We start from the raw sequence: 16678 nt of genomic DNA, 5'->3' as shown, positions 1-16678 counted from the left end.
GAGAAGGAGTAGTCAATCTGGAGCTGTCCCTGTTAAATATAAGAAAGGGTCACAATCAGTGACAAGGAAAGAGTTAAAGGGAAATAGGAAAAACATTTCGACAATATGCTGAACCGGGATAGAGTTACAGGAAAAGATAAAGAGGAACACCAAAAAGCTTTTGACACCTTGGATTTGGAGTAAGATTTCTTTTGTGAGGAAGAATTACTGACAGTACTAAGAGGATTAAAAAAAAAAATGTCCCAGGTTCTAATGATGTGGAAAATCAGTTTCTTTAATATGGTGGCTATGAGGTTAGAAACAAGCTATTGAGGATTATGAATAAGAATTTTGAAAAAGAGGAAGGACCTAGTGACTTTATGAAAACCTTATTTAAACCCCCATGTAAAAAAGGTGATAAGAGAGAGTGTGGTAATTCAAGAGGCATTAGCCTCTCTGTAGACTCTAGGTAGCAAATTATTTAGTTTTATGATATTTTTTAGACTGAGAGATGCTGTTGACAGTGTTTTAAGAGAACAACAGTGCGGTTTTAGAAAGGGTAGTGGATGCGTCGACTATATTTTCACTCTTAGGTTAATAATTGTGAAGTATCTGAGTTATCAAACACCATGCTTATACATTATAAGCAAGCGTTCGATTTAGTTGATAAAAGAACTTTAGCAAAGGTTTTATCTTTGTATGGTATACCAGACAAATATGCTAAAGTGATTAGTGCTTTGTATAAGAACAATACTGCTGCAGTTAAGATAGGAAATGAGGTTAGTAGCTGGTTTCCTATTATATCAGGAATTAAGTAGTGTTGTGTTCTATCCCCATTTTTTTTATCATTTGATGAACTTTGTCTTAAGGAGCACAGGAAATACAATGGGAAAACACGGAATGAAATTGAGAAGAAAAGCTTTCCTGAACTTGGATTACGCCGATGATTTAAACATCCTACATGAAAGTGCGAGCAAAACAAATGAAGTCTTAAGGATTTTTCGAACTCGAGGTGCTAAAATAGGTTTAAAATTATTATTAAAAAGACTAAGTCGCCGAGGCTTGGAATCAGTGAAGATGAAAAGGTGACAGTGGATAACGAAAAGATCGATTAAGTGGAGATCTTCAATCAACTTCGTAGTCTTATTAGTAAAGTCGGTGGGAGCAGTGAAGATGTTAAAAGTAGAATAGCCAGGACTTAGGGTGTTTTTTTTCACAGTTGAAAAAAGTTTGCAAGAAGAGGAAGATAACTTTGTGAAGCAAGATTAGAATATTGGAAGCTACAGTGTACACAGTGGTCAAATATGGTTTTGAAGCATGGGCATTCCGAAAACCGGAGGAAGACTTGCTAAATCTTTTCCAGAGCAATTTCCAAATTATTGTTTTGTGTACCCGGCTGACCGGCCGTATTTCAAAGAGTAGGCTACATCACAATTGTGGCTCAATCCCTCTTTCTAGGCTATAATGGGATAAAGGTTGATAAGGCTTGGGTAAATTCTGCGGATCAAAGATGACAGATTTTCAAGTATCGTCTTTTTCAGCAAATCGTCACGGGCTAAACGGAAAGCAGGTCGTCCGTGGCTGGGGTGGTATGATGTAAAGAAAAAAATAAGGTAAATGGGGAATTCCGGGGAGGGTGTAAGGAGGGAGGTTTTAATAGATTAGGATGGAGGAGGAGCATGCTTAGCTGTGTTGGCCTTAGGTGGCTTGGTGCTGAGGTGAGTTGTTAGTAGTAGTAGCAGTTTACGCTTGGGAAATTTGTGCTTTACTTTTTTCTTGAAATCTTTACTTTTGTTTGAAAACCTATTTTGTTGAAAAAGTTATTTAACTCAATTCACAAAGATTAGGCTACACTTTCCTAAATTAAAGGATTAAACAGTCTGTAACTTGGATGTAGCAGTTTTAGGACTTCTTAATACTAATAAAATATTCTACATTTTTTTATTCCTTTATCCAATATTCCTTTATTACTTTAAACCACCATTCCTTCATTCAATTCTGATATACTTATTTTTTGTCGCATCTTTTGCCATAAATGATACTGTTGAAAGGGGCTGTTTTTGCCGGTGGCCGGCGTTTACCGCCGGAAAATACCCCACCCCCACGGAAAATACCCCCGAAGAAAATACCCCGAGAAAACACCCCCCCACCGTGAAACATACCCCCGCGGAAAAGAACCCCCCAGAAAATACCTCCTGCGGTAAATACCTCCCCTGGAAAATACCCCCCCCCCCGTGGAAAATAGGGCTTTCCAAAATTGAGAATTTTGTTTGAGTTAATTTCCGTAGGGAGAAGGAATTTTGATACTTGTGTATTATTCGCCACTTACTCAAGTTTACGCTATATAAAACTTGAGAACAAACCCGTTTCTTCGGTAGTTCATTCGTTACTTTTGAAACAAATTGGGGCTATATATTTGCGCATTAGGAAGGGGGGGGGGGTAAAGTATAACGGGTATGCATGTAAAATGGGTTAGGTACAATCATTCTGCGTATTGTGAACTAGAAATTGTTTTCTGACTTCAAACTGTCCTAATACTTTACCACCCCCCCCCCTTATGTGCAGGCATATAACCCAAATTATATATTTCCGACCTTTTCTGTCCCTTGTCTTTGTCTTGCCTCATGCTAAGCTGAAAGAAATTATTGTAGAAACCGGTCAGTTCTCGAGTTTTACGCAGCGTAGACTTGAGTGAGTGGCGTATAATACACAGGTACTCAAAATTCCTTCCCCCTACGGAAAAAACAAGCTCCAATGAAATTTTCAAATTTGTAAAGCCTTATTTTCCATTGGGAGGTGGGGGGTATTTTCCGGAAGGGAGTATTTTCTGGGTGTGTTTTCCACAGGGGTATTTTTGAAGGGGCATTTTCCGGGGGTATTTTCCGTAGGAGGGTATTTTCCACAGGGGTATTTTTGAAGGGGCATTTTCCGGGGGTATTTTCCGTAGGAGGGTATTTTCCACAGGGGGGAGGGGTTATTTCCCAGAGGTAATATCCGGGGTCGGTATTTTCAGGGGGATTAAACGCCGGGGGATGGGTAAACGCCTAGGACCATTTTTGTCACTTAAGTGGCATACAAAATAACACTATAGTTGCAAAAGTTCTTAGACGACAAAATTGGCTTGAGAATGAGCATGTGGCTGAATTGAAAAGAAAACGTTTTTTTTTCAAATCCAAGGTAAAACCGACATTAAAAATCATAACGAGCAATACTACCCTTGAAAAGCAGGTGGCTTTTTATTCTCTTAATACCCTTCTCGTAATAATTAAATGGTTACAAGGGTCTTACTAAGAAAAAAACTTGAAACACTTTATTTTAGTACGTGATTTTATTTTCGGGACACAGATCAAACATTATAGTTGTGTTCCGGGAAAACACTACAGCTTTTGGATCTGTTATGTTGGCTACCATCGGTAAGTAGCTTCAAAGTGGTAAAAGCTGCAAATTTTATATTTTCACTGGGTATTAGAATCGTGGAAACGGGATGATCTATTAAAGATTGCAAAGTTTTTAGTAGCTTTAGAGAAAATTAAAAGCCATTTTTTCTATAAATAAGTATTAAAAGTAGGATAAAGATAAAGTTTTAAAGGGATTTGAGAAGTTTTAAAAGTAAGATAAAGATAAAGTTTAAAGAGAATTGAGCAGCCAAAGGGGAAAGGTAAGATGAGTAATAAAGGTAAAGGAAATGAAGTGAAGGGATAATGAGACATTCTACCTATTAGTATTTTTTTGTAAAGGTAGAGTTTTTCATTTCTTTCTCTCTCTTTTTTTTTCTTTTTTTTATATATATACTGTTATTTTGGGGGATGGGGGTAAAAGTAAATTATAAATCGGGGGAAATAGTTGTTGATGAAAAAGATTTGAAAAGTGTAATTTAAGGTCACGATGAAGGGGGTGCTCTAAGGGGGAAGGGCAGCTTGAGATATCGGATGAACCTAAAAGGCATATGAAATTTGAAATGTAGTATACCTCTTATTTTTATAACCTGATATATTTTGGAATGCTCAATTTTATATAAATTTAATATATGGATTTTTTTGAAGATGTTTTTTAAGAAAAGAGTAGGTGACATTAAATAAATTATGAGATATTGTTAAAGAAAATTTGAAAGTTGTCGAGAGGAGAGGAGGTGGGAATTAAAAAAAAAAAAAAAAAAAAAAAAAAAAAAGCCATTTTTTCTTGTCATACATGGTGCCAGACAGAAACGATACTATCTGATAAATTAATCTCTTCAAAATAATTGTATGTCTTGAAAAACACAACAAAAGAAACATTTTAAAAAATATAAAGAAGTGAGGATCAAGAAGGGGATTTTTGGTTTTTAATTTGTTGTTGTTTTGGCTTTCCATGTCGTTTTATTTTATCGGTTTCGTTTTATCTAAGTTGCTCTATTCAAATTTTTTTAATTTCCTTTTTTTGCATTTACATCTTGTTCCATTTACATTTTCATTTACATATTTTGTCTTATAGAGCTGAAGAATGGAGGTAATTTTACGCACCAAATTTTGTTTGTCCAGTGTTTTTGTCGACCTTAAAAAAACCATTCCTGATCTGCATATTTGTTTTTAGATATTTGATCCCAAGAAAAGCAAGAAAAATGGCTTTGCCTGTAATTGAACCCACATTTAAATGAATGACATGCAACTGAGCTTATTTAACTCTACCCTCACTCAGCTGAACTCCCGCTTAAATCAACCTCCTTTAACTCAACCCCAGTGCGATTCAACCCCATTTCACTCCAGTCCCTTCAATTATATCTCCGTGCAACTCAACACCTGTTGAACTCATCCTCGCTTAACTTAATCCTCGTCTAAACGTACATTTAACAAAACCCTCGTCTAACTGCGAGGGGGGTTCAACCCCTAAGTTATGGATATTTGACGTTTGGGCAATTTTGAAGAAAAAAATCACTACCTCAAAAATTTGATCAGATGAGTGTAGGGAAAAAGGTCAAAGGGGGCCCCTCCGATCACTTTTGACACCACGAATTCCTGTTGTAGGATATGAAAACACATCCTTTCAGAATTTAAGGATAAGAATATTCAGAGTGTTTTCAACAAGACTAAAATAGACCACCGAATGAATTTGAATTATTCTGTTTAAAAGTTCAAATGACTTGACTTACTTGACTTAAGTCCCATCCGTCCTTGAAGGTCGTCTTGGGGCCTGTTTCTTCGTAACGGCGTGGGTGTGCCTTTCGTATGCTTCACGGTGTTCTGCTAGGCGAAGAAGATCCGAGAGGCGGTAAGGTGCAAAGTTTTCCTCCCACCTTTTTGGGGAACGACCACGAGGACGAGAACCGTGAATTTGGCCTACGAAGGTGATTTTTGGTTGACGGGACCGACTCATCCGTTGTACACGACCGAGCCATCGAAGTTGCTGGAGCTGGATCTTCATGAGAATTGTTTGTTGTACTTTAAGGCGCTCGAGAAATTCGACATTTGAGATTCTATCAAGGTAAGTGATCCCGACGATGCGGCAGAGACACTCAGTTTCAAATGCTGCGAGTCGATGATTGTCATTTACCTTCAGTGTCCATGTTTCACATGAGTAGATTGCGATGGGGATAATCAGCGTATCAAAAAGTCGTGTCTTAAGCCGCAGAGACAAATCCTTGCTTCGCCATATGGGCATAAGGCCCTTGAAACTGGAACTCGCGAGGGCGAGACGTCTTTTAATGTCTTGTGATAGACTGTTGTCGCTGGTGATCAGACTACCGAGGTAAGGGAACTCGTCAACCCACTGGATACTCTCTCCATTAATTTTCAGGTCTGGCTTTACTATATCCTGCGGCTTTCGTGAGCAGCACATAGCATTTGTTTTTGATACATTTATGATCATTCCAAAAGAACTAGCGGCTTCGAAGACGTCGTTAGCAACGGCTTGTAGATCCTCGGGTGTTTCATCCATTTCGTCAATATCGTCGGTGTAGGCTAGCTTATCTATCTGAATATCCCCTATACGTGCGCCACAAGTTGTCTCCACCAGGGATAAGACTGCTGTGAAGAAAAGGTTCAATAGCTCTGGAGACAAAAGGCATCCTTCAAGGACCCCTGCGGAAGTCTGGAAACTGTCAGTTAGACCTTCACTAGTCATGACGCGACTCCCAAATTTTGAGTAAATATCTTTGATAAGATCTACTAGGTTTCGTGGGATTCCGTAATGGAGGAGGATATGCCACAGGCCATTTCTCCAAATAAGTTCAAATGCTTGCCTAAAGTCGATGAAGAGCTGATACAGGTTGCGACCGAATTCCAGATATTTCTCTAAAATTTGCCGAACAGTGAAAATTTGATCAACGGTCGATCTCCCAGGGCGAAAACCGGCTTGGTATTCTTGGATGACTAAGGATGACACGGCTCTCATCCGTTGGAGTATAATCCGGGTGAAGATCTTGGCAGTTTGACTTGTTAGGCTAATAGGACGGTAATTATCACATATTGCCTTTGACCACTTCTTGTGTAGTGGAACAATTGTGGCTTCGCACCAAGAAGTTGGGAAATGACTCTTTTGCCAGGCACCGGAAACCATCTTGTGTGATATCATCTATAAGTGGTTCACACCGGACTTTCAGCAGTTCTGCCTGTATCCCGTCCGGGCCAGGGGCCTTGTTAGTCTTCAGCGCTTGGATGGCATCCTCGACCTCAGAACGGAGAGAAGGTGGGCTGGGGTCTGAGACAGTAACGGGAAAGAGGTCCAGGACAGCAGGGTTTGGAAAGATATCAGGATTATGCCTTTCTTTGAAATACTCCATACATCTCGATCGGATACCTTCTATGTTTTGTATCTGAGAGCCATTTTTATCTAACAGTGCACAAGAACTGAGGCTTTTCTTGCTTGTTAGCTCACGAACTCTCTTATACATGAAGTATGAATCGCCTTTCTTAAAATCAGCCTCAGACTGTTCACATTTGTCTTTAATGTAGGTGCGATGGGCTCTACGGGTGGCTTATTCTACAGTACGGTCACACTGCTTATATCTGTCCCTGCTCTCTCTGTCTGACCTGTTATGGTGTTTTCGTTTCTCAGCACATAATAAAATGATTTCGTTGGTTATCCAAGGCTTTTTATCACCCTTTTTGGTTCCTAGGGCGGACATTGCTACTTTGCTGATGATCTTAGAGGAGTTTGTGACCAGTTTACTGATATCCTCTTTAGATAGAGTTACAGAAATATTAGAAAGAAGGTCCGATATTTGAGTAGACAGTTCATCGATGTAGGTTTGGCGAGTTTGAGGGTCTTTGATGTGTCTTGAAACGAGCGGGTCTATTATTCAGCTTTGCGAAAGATTTCAGGCGTATCTTTAGTGCAGACATGACGAGGGAATGGTCGCTGTCGAAATCGCCACCTCCGAGGGTGACAGTATCTAGTACAGATGATTTCCACCGCCTAGAGACTAGCACATAATCAAGAAGATTACGGGTTTTTCCATCTGGCGAAGTCCATGTCGCCTTACGACGTTCTCTATGTTTGAAGAGAGTATTGGTAATTGCTAGATCACTGTCTCTGCAAAATTCAATAAGGCGTTCTCCGCTCTTGTTAAGCCGTCCAAGGCCAAATTTACCCATAACATCTTCATTTCCAGCAGAATCGTTACCAACAATAGCATTGAAGTCGCCAATGACAACAACAAGGTGTTTTTTGGGAACTGCGTCAATTAGGCTTTGCAATTGAAGGTAGAAAGTGTCAGACTCTTCATCTGGTTTTCTGTAGTCAGGAGCGTAGACTTGTATGATCGTGATTTTGATCGGTGATCCTTTCATTCGTATCATAATGAACCGTTCTGACACAGGCGTTACGGAAATCAGGGATCTTCGTGCCTTAGTCGACATCAAAAAGCCAACACCTTGGCGATGGATGCCATCGGTTCTCCCAGACACTATCAGAATAGTGTTGCCGATCCTTTCTTCGCCGGCGCTAGGGAGATGTGTTTCTGAAAGTCCTACAATATCCCATTTATATCGGTTTAGTTCATTTAGGACAAGATCTATTTTCCCTTGTTTAGCATGCGTCCTAACGTTCAGGGTTCCAACAGATAAAATCAATTTAGGAGAAAGCATAGCCTCCGGTTTTGGAGTTGTCAACATTGTTAAAGGGAGATTCTCGGTCCTCATATCGTCGGTTTCCCCGGACGCGGTAATTTCGTCGGTTGCCCCGGACGCGGTAACTTCGTCGGATGCCCCGGACGTGGTTAGACGCATGGGCAGATGCCCCGGCATTGGTTCTTGTTCTTGATCGTTTTTACTTCATGTTTTATAGGAAAGAAGGTTTCTTGGCTAATTTCAGGACGGCGGTAAGCCACTACTCTCCATCCCTAGCAGGGGCTGGCTATATCTACTACCGATAATGTGCCCTTCTGGCGTCCTGCATCACCTGCAATTTTCCCATTGCTGGGAGAAGGTTTGTGACTGGCGGGACGTATCCATACGCCGATGGGCCCTGCCCAGTGCACATAAGAGGGGCCTTCCACCTCCTCCGCCTGAACTTATGGCCCCCAGACGTGGGTGCTCCAGCTATATTTCAAGACCCCCAGAGACCGGGTCTACCCTTTGTCCACGCCTCCCTACCGGGAGGTGCCCTGCATATCTAGAGGACGTTCCCCTATCCGCCACCTGGGGACGCGCTGAATAAAATTTTATGAAATTGTATCTTTTGATGCTAGTACGTAGTGGATCCAGGATGGATCTAACTAGCAAGGCAAAGAAGAGCAGAGAATTTTTATCGGCAAAATTTTGACCCTTATTGTGCCAAAATTCTTCAGCAGAAAGCGTCAAAAGATTACAATAAAAAGTATAATACCATCATTTTTTTTTTTGTTTGGTGTTTTTGATATAGTCTTTTTCCTGAAAAAAAATAATATTTTGTATATTTTCATTGTTTTTTATAAGAATCTATAATTTGGCTTGCTATTTGCATGTTGGAGATACTTTTTCAACAATTTTAATTTGGACATAAATTGTATTTTTAAATTTAATTTAACACCTACTCAATTTCACCTGAAAAATAAAACTTAATATTATTTCCAGAACAATCTATCTATGCTCTTTGACAACCTGGATACACTTATACCTCTTTTGATTTATCTAAATTGTAAGAGTAGAAGTAGCATTAGCAGTAGCCCCAGGAATCAACTTATGACTAACCTTATGACTAGTGACTTTTGATTTAGTTTTAAAGTAACATTTAATTTTAGACCATTCTACTATGCTGAACGAAATAGTTGTCTCAAAATTTTGACTGGTTGTGTTTGGAAAAGGAACCGGCTTTGGAAAAGCCTGCTTGGCCTCCAATCTCTGTTTACCATTAAAAGGGGCATTAGAATTTTTAATTTTTATCGAATTAGCTCCTTTAAAAGTTCTAATGACATTTCTAGCTATTATAAAGCGGTGCTGCCTATGAGAATGCTTATATGCCCCTTTGAAAGCCTGCACACATATAGTTTTTTCTTTAATTGAAACTTCCTCAAAACGTTCCCTAAAAGTTTCACCTTAATGTCCTTAGTATCCTGAATTACATAACTGCAATCGTAGTATTAATAGTATAAACATAGTGCCTTCTGTCAGTTCAGTTCAGTTCATTTTATTTAACATCAAAATACATTTAACAAATATGCCAATACCCGCCCCAAGAAAGATACCAAAAAGCACTTGCGACTGGGCGGGTACATACAACTCATTTAATAATTAATGATTAACTATAAAAAAAAAAATTAATAATAATAATAATAAAAAACAAAAAACACTAAAAACCAAAAAAAAATCAATCTCTCATCATTTCATTTAATAATAATAATAATAAAGATAAATAATAATAATAATAAAAAAAAACTATGAACCTTGACCTAACAAATATTTTTTCAATTTATTTTTAAATAACCCCAGGTGCTCAGCCACCCGAAAGCTCTCCGGAATAGAGTTCCACGCATTAGGTCCTTAAAATCTAGCATGGAAGCCGGCCCTGGTTCCACTTCTGTTCGGAACAATGAAATCACTAGCATGACGAGTTTCATAATGGTGCAAAGACCTATTGTCATTAAAATAATCACGAAAAACCTCTGGACTAACATCATTCCAGCATTGATAAGCAAAAATTCCTATTTGGTAGTCTCGTAGCTGTCCTACGTTCAACACTTGCAACTTGTTGAAGCAAGCTGAAGTGTTATTTACACCTTCAACATACCCACCAATAAGACGCATCGCTCTATTTTGAAGAGTCTTAACACGTTTAAAATTCACATAAAAATTACTTGCCCATAACATACAGCCATACGAAGCATATGGGTGGATCAAAGCATGGTATAAAATCAATAAAACACTCTGAGGTAAGAAATTTTTAAAACGACGAATCGCTCCAAGGCCACTTGCAACCTTTGCGGCAACAACATTACTGTGGCGTTTCTACGAAAAATTACAATCAATGTAAAACCCAAAGTACCGGATTTCTTGGAGTTGAACTACAGGCTTAATATTAAACAGAATTCTACCATCAATATAACTGGGCTTGCCTACTCTAGAATATACAATAAAATTAGTCTTTGTAACATTAACTGATAACCAACTCAAACTAGTAAAAACATGGAAATTTATCAGAACACAATTCACTTTCAACACGAGACTATCCAAACAACGACAGTAAACGTAACTGCAGTGTCATCAGCGAATGACGTTAAGCAACAATCTGGAATATAAAACCTCCTGCTATCCACATAAACCAGATATAGAAGTGGACCAAAGACCGATCCCTGTGGCACATCACACGACACTTGATAAGGGGAAGAAATAGCATCATCAATCATTACTTTAATAGACCTCCCACACAATTAACTTTCAAACCACTTCAAACTCACTCCTTTAACACCTAAGCATTCTAATCTTTGCAATAAAATTTTAAAATCTACAGTGTCAAATGCTTTCTTAAAATCAAAACATACTGTTAGGGGGATTTCACCTTTTACTAAACAATTATTTACAAATCAACAAGATGAATGGCAGCATGACTATTGGAATGACCTTATCGGAACCCGAATTGGGGGTGTCACTGAGTAGGCTATGTTTCGAGAGATGGTCATATAGACGGCGATGAATCACTTTTTCTAAAATTTTTGACAATAAAGGCAGCATCGATATTGGTCTCCAGTTTCCAGCATCTGACCTGGCATCCCCTTTGTAAAGCGGGATAACTTTAGCTTGCTTCAACACTTCTGGTAAGGTACCTGTTACCATTGATAAATTAATAATATGGAGAATACATGGTAGTATAAGCATTAACACAGCTTTAAAAGTTCTCAGATTCGCGCCATCTATTCGAGCAGAATTTGGTTTTATATTTTTCACTATTTGAATCACTTCATCACTTGTGCACTTTTCAAACTGGAGCTCAACAGTGTCTCCACGAGAGTCCACGAATTCCTCGCTAATAAAATTTCCCCTGTCCCACCTTACACTCTCTTGAACAGACGAGCAAACCTGAGAATAAAACTGGCCAAAATGATTCGCGACTACATTTTTATCACTCACATAACTTCCGTTTATATCAATGCAAGGCGACTGACTACTTTTCTGATTTTCCATAAACTCATTAATAACCTGCCATGTGGCTTTGGTATCTCTCTTACTATCAGAAAACTTTTCTTCAAAATACTTTTTCTTTGCTTGCCTTCTCATACTGTTCACCTTATTTCTCACTCGCTTGAACTCTGCAAAACTGCGTCATCCTGACTATTAAGATATTGCTCATATAACAAGTTCCTTTTTTTATCATGTCTATTATTGCCTCCGTAATCCACGGCTTGCGGGGATCGTCCCTCTTTTGTTTGGTCAAGCGCAATGGGCATGTTTTCTCATAAATCGGTTGGAAAATATACATGAACTGATTTTACGCTAGAGAAGAATCACCAGAAATCCCCAGAACTGAGTCTCACTTGATACAGCTCAACACCTCGGCAAAGTTATTCAGATTTTGCTTTTTCAGCTCACGTGTCAGTATTTTTTTTGCTAGGATACGTCATTTTCTCAGACACGTCACATGAGCAATTACCGGAAGATGATCTGATCCTGGATATACTATCACATCTGCAAAGCTTTGACTCAAATAGCTAGGTCCCACAAAAACGTTATCAATTAAGGTCGCAGAATCAGTAGAGATTCGGGTAGGTAGACAAGTTAAAGGGTAAAGGTCACTTGAAATCATATAATTAAAAAAATCCAAATTATCACCTGAAAGATCTAAAAGATTATAGTTAAAATCACCCATACAAAACAAAATCCATGCTTGTAGACGAAACCAACCTCATCAACTCATCAAAACCTGCTACAAACTCATCCAGGCGAGCACTGGGTGGCTTATACACCACACTAATTAAGACTTTCCTTTTTCCAATTTCTAATTCCAAACAAAAACTTTCAATCTTACCTTCTATCCATACACCCAAATCCTCCCTCACCATATACTTCATATTTTTTTTAATCAAAAATACCAGGCCTCCTCGGTTCATAGTTGATCGGTTCCCTACCTCAAATCATATCCTAGGAAAGAAAAAGCCGAGAGAGATTGGTCAGAACTCAAAAAAGTTTCACAAATACCCATTATATCAAATTTTGAGGAAGATATCTCAATCATCTGCAGAACATCTAAATACCCCGTAGTAAGGTGCCAATTCCACGTGCAAAGACACAGCGACGTGTCTCCACTAACTTGCCACGGCAATATATAAAAACTCTCACGAAGAGGCTTTGAATTAATAATAGGCAAATCATCACTTCTAATTTGAGCCTCTAAATGATCTTCAATACAGAGCGGATTACGCCTAAATCTATTAAATGAAGAAAAATCATTCAACATAAGTAAGGAAATAAAATAATTTCTCTTTTCTAAAAAAAAAAAAACAAACAAAAAAAAAAAGAAGAAAGAAAAAAAAGAAAGAAAAAACAAATAAAACAAACAAAAAACACAAATAATCAACTTTTACTAAAACACTAAAGAGTGTCAACAAGTGAGCAGATTCGTGTTGGGTGGCTATCACCCTGCTCACATTTGTAAACACAGTCACGATCAGACCACACGTTTTTTACACCATATCTGTTTCTCGCACCTTCAAAAATCGCTTTTTTCATTTTCGTAAGATATTCAGTGACGAATACACCTGATTTCGCCAGCTTTGATTTCGCTCTGAAAATATTATACGCCGTATCTTTAGTTGCAAATTTAACGAGAACTGGCGCAACAGTTGTAGGTGTCTGTATATTCCGGGCAGCGTTCGGAAGTCTAAAACGGTTCACAGACAACAACTGTTCTTTCTGGACATTTACACCCATCCGCCACAACTTACCCTTATCCGCCACAACTTACCCTTAGAAGTCTTAATTAGATGTTTCTACTTAATAGAGTAGAAAAATTAGCATTAAAATGCAAATATTTCCCTTTGATTAGTTCGACATCCCCCATAACAAGCCCTGTTAGTTTTAACTCCACACGCCAAACTATTCCTGAGATATTGCTCTTACACCGTTTTGACAACTTACTTAGAGATGGCGTGTTATGATTCACTTCACCTTCTCCCCTCCCAATTCCTTCACCTTCATACCATTAGGTATAGTTGTAATAGTAGCCACAGCAGAAGTAATGGTACTGCTAGTAGTATTATTAATAGTATTAGCAGTAGTCCTAGTAGCAGCAGGAGCATTAAAACGAATTGCCTTATGGTCAGCTGAAAATCCCTCTCATCAAGTCCTGGAAGTTTCAACTTAATACAATTAGCCATTGCAGCGGCATTTCTGATTTGTCCTTTTGATTACCTGTATATTTACATACTTTTTGAAATTTTCATCTCAATGCTTTTAGCCGTTCAAGTAGTTGCAATAGAAGTAGTAGTTGAATTAGGAGCAGCAGTAACTGTAGCAGTGACAGTAGTATTATTACTTGCGTGCACATATTGCCTTTCGGTCAGATGGTCTTCCCCTTTAAGCCTACTCAGAAAGCTGCATCTTAATGCCCAAATTATTCCTCGAGATACAATCTTTTGACAAAATACATGCACTCGGCATCTTGTGATTTATTTCCCTCAATATTGGACATGTAGTAGTTTAGTAGCAGTAGTAGTGGTAGCACACAAATATTGCCTTTTTGATCATCTCTCTTATTATTACCTGAAAGTTCTAAATTAACATACTCAGTTATTCCTGAGTTAAGCCCTTCTGACAATCCGTATACGGATAACGAATTTTGATTCAGTTCAACACTCTACTCAACGTTCCCTGAAAGGCTTATCTGAATGTCCTTCGTCTTTTTGGAAAGTAAAGTTCAAAATACATACCTTTCTTAATAGCATATACTATATGTAAACAATGAACGAATTGCCCCAAGGACTCTGGGAAGGTTGACATCCCTGAAGACATATTTACTGGATCTTTCAACAATTCTCAACAAAATAGCTCTCTTAAAATCTTGATTGGATGTGTTTTGGGGAATGATAGGCATGGGGAAATATGGTTACCCTCCATTTACTGTTGACTCTTAAAAAGGGCACCAGGCCTTCCAATTTACTACCAAACAAACCCCTTCCGATCCAAAGTTTCTGCAGCCACCCGTTCCATAAGAACTTCATATGCCCTGGTACATAACTCACAACACTTGCCCCTGAGCTCTGGGGGATTGTGTCCACCATGAAGACGTTGCTATATGTTGCTTGGACTATTGTGATAAAAATGGCTATCTCACAATTTTGATCGGATGCGTTTGGGGAAAAGAGTATGTAGGGGAGAGGACTAGTTGCCCTCCATCACTTTCGACTTTTACACTAAACTAGAACAATATATTTCTAATAAAGAGCCTCTTATAAAGTTCAAACGACCATTACTTCCATAAGAATTTTACATGGCTCCGGGGCATAGCTTACAACCCTCACCCCCAGACTCTAGGGGGTAGTGTCAACCCCAGAGGCCTTTTTCTGTGATCTTTTGACTGTTTTTGAACAAGTGGCTATCCCAAAATTTCAGATGCAAAATTATTTTGATTCAAAATTATCCGATGCTTTTTGGAAAATACGACGTGTGTGGGGGGGGGAAGGGGGGTTAACTGCCCTCCGATCACTTTGAAACTTAAAAAGGGCACTAGATCTTCTGACTTTCGATCAAATGAGCTTCCTCCAATTTTATACGATCACCCTTTCTATAAAACCTTAAATGCCTCCAGGGCATAACTTACAAACCTTGCCCTGAGGGCTGTGGTGACGGGGGCTTTCATCCTCAAAGAAATATTCTCTGGACCTTTCAGCTACGCTGATAAACAATTGCTATCTCAAAATTTTGATTGCATGTGTTTAGGGAAATGATAAGCCAAATTTAAAGTTTAAATCATCTCCTTTATTTTTTGAATATCATTCTCAATTCAGTTGAAAAGTCACACCTAGCCAAATTAAAATATAATTTAATTTTACAGTGATTGTTCAAAAAATGTATTCCCTTTTCAAACAGAGTACATGTACTAATGTAAAAGTTTAAATATTGTTACCGAAATAAGCAATTACTGTTTATAAGTAGCCTATTTTTCCCCTTCCAGTAGTTCAGTAAAATATAGCCTTTGGATAAACTTCCACGTGAAATCCAAGTAGTACTTCCCTCCCGGGGGAATACCTTCTAACTGACTTGAGACCATAACCATGGGGGGAACTGGAATAGACACAAGTGTTTGTAGAAAGAATATTGCCTTCTGATATTCGTTTAAATATGAGCAATAACATATTGAATAAAAAAAAAGGATTTTAAATGACAATTAGATCAAAACGTGTTAGATCAAAACATACAGGTTTTCACCCATAGAAAAGAGGGGGATGTTTCAAGTCTTGAATCCCAACAGTAAATACGCGGTAATGAAAGGTAGGTAAAGACTGACCTTTGAAAATAAGAGCCAAAACTCTCAAGAATATATGTTAAAATACATCAATACAAGAGAGATTTATGCTTATTTCAAAATATATAAAATCCAGAGAATTTGAAATTACTCGTTCGTTTGGTTTAATCAATCATCGTTAAAATAAAATTAAAATTCATTCATTCCTAGCCTTCTTTTATTACTTTTGTACAATACTTTTTTTTCATTTTTTAGGTGGGAAAATATTTGTCAAATCTTTTTCATCATTTTGATTTTTTAATAATTTTCTCATTTATAAATTCATTGTGCTTTTCAAATTTGAAACTTTACCAAAGCTAATACGAAAGGCGCTTTGATTTTTTTTTATATTTTGTTTAAAATAATCTCGGCAATTTTTATCCGGTCTTTTTTCCTTTCATGTATGATTTCGTATTTTTCTAGCTTTCTTTTATGATTTGTGCAAGAACTTTTTTTAGTTATTTTCGTAAGAAAACAATTGCAAATCTTTTGTATAGCTTAAGTTTTTAATGCTTACGTCATGTTTAAATTACTTTGGTTTTTCAGATATGAAGCTTTTCCTAAATTAATGATAATATCAAAGAGGCTTAAATTTTTTTTTGCCGGGGAAAGGTTTTAATTTTTTATTCGATTCGAGAAGGCGGTCAGAGCTTAGTCCCCCTGGCGTAAATCTTTGTACATACGCAAAATACAGTGAGGTGTAAGATACAGTTTTAAGTTTGAACTTAAAGATTCTAGTTACTCTGAGAGGAGAGCATGGGCGCAGCTGACAGGGACTCCGACCCAAGGTTCCAAGGTATCTGCAAGCAATGCC

General features: G+C 38.1%; 1 protein-coding gene and 1 pseudogene across 1 annotated transcript; both read right to left on the bottom strand.

Moving 5' to 3' along the window:
* Positions 1–10940: 10940 nt before the first annotated feature.
* On the bottom strand, positions 10941–11642 carry LOC148947512 (uncharacterized). Its single transcript, XM_089095917.1, has one exon. The coding sequence runs from the start codon at positions 11640–11642 to the stop codon at positions 10941–10943; it is 702 nt and encodes a 233-aa protein (XP_088952043.1).
* A 2180-nt stretch (positions 11643–13822) lies between these two features.
* Positions 13823–16678, bottom strand: part of LOC148947511 (uncharacterized) — a 38184-nt pseudogene continuing 35328 nt past the window's right edge.

Source organism: Artemia sp. Qi Xiang Cuo, chromosome 10, assembly GCF_049724085.1.
Source record: "Artemia sp. Qi Xiang Cuo chromosome 10, ASM4972408v1, whole genome shotgun sequence".
NCBI lineage: Eukaryota > Metazoa > Arthropoda > Branchiopoda > Anostraca > Artemiidae > Artemia > Artemia sp. Qi Xiang Cuo.
This window is presented reverse-complemented; position numbering and strand designations above follow the sequence as displayed.

What these genes read in the sequence shown, in the direction of transcription:
- LOC148947512 (XM_089095917.1), bottom strand. Translation starts at nt 11,642, where the DNA reads ATGAGAAGGCAAGCAAAGAAAAAGTATTTTGAAGAAAAGTTTTCTGAT.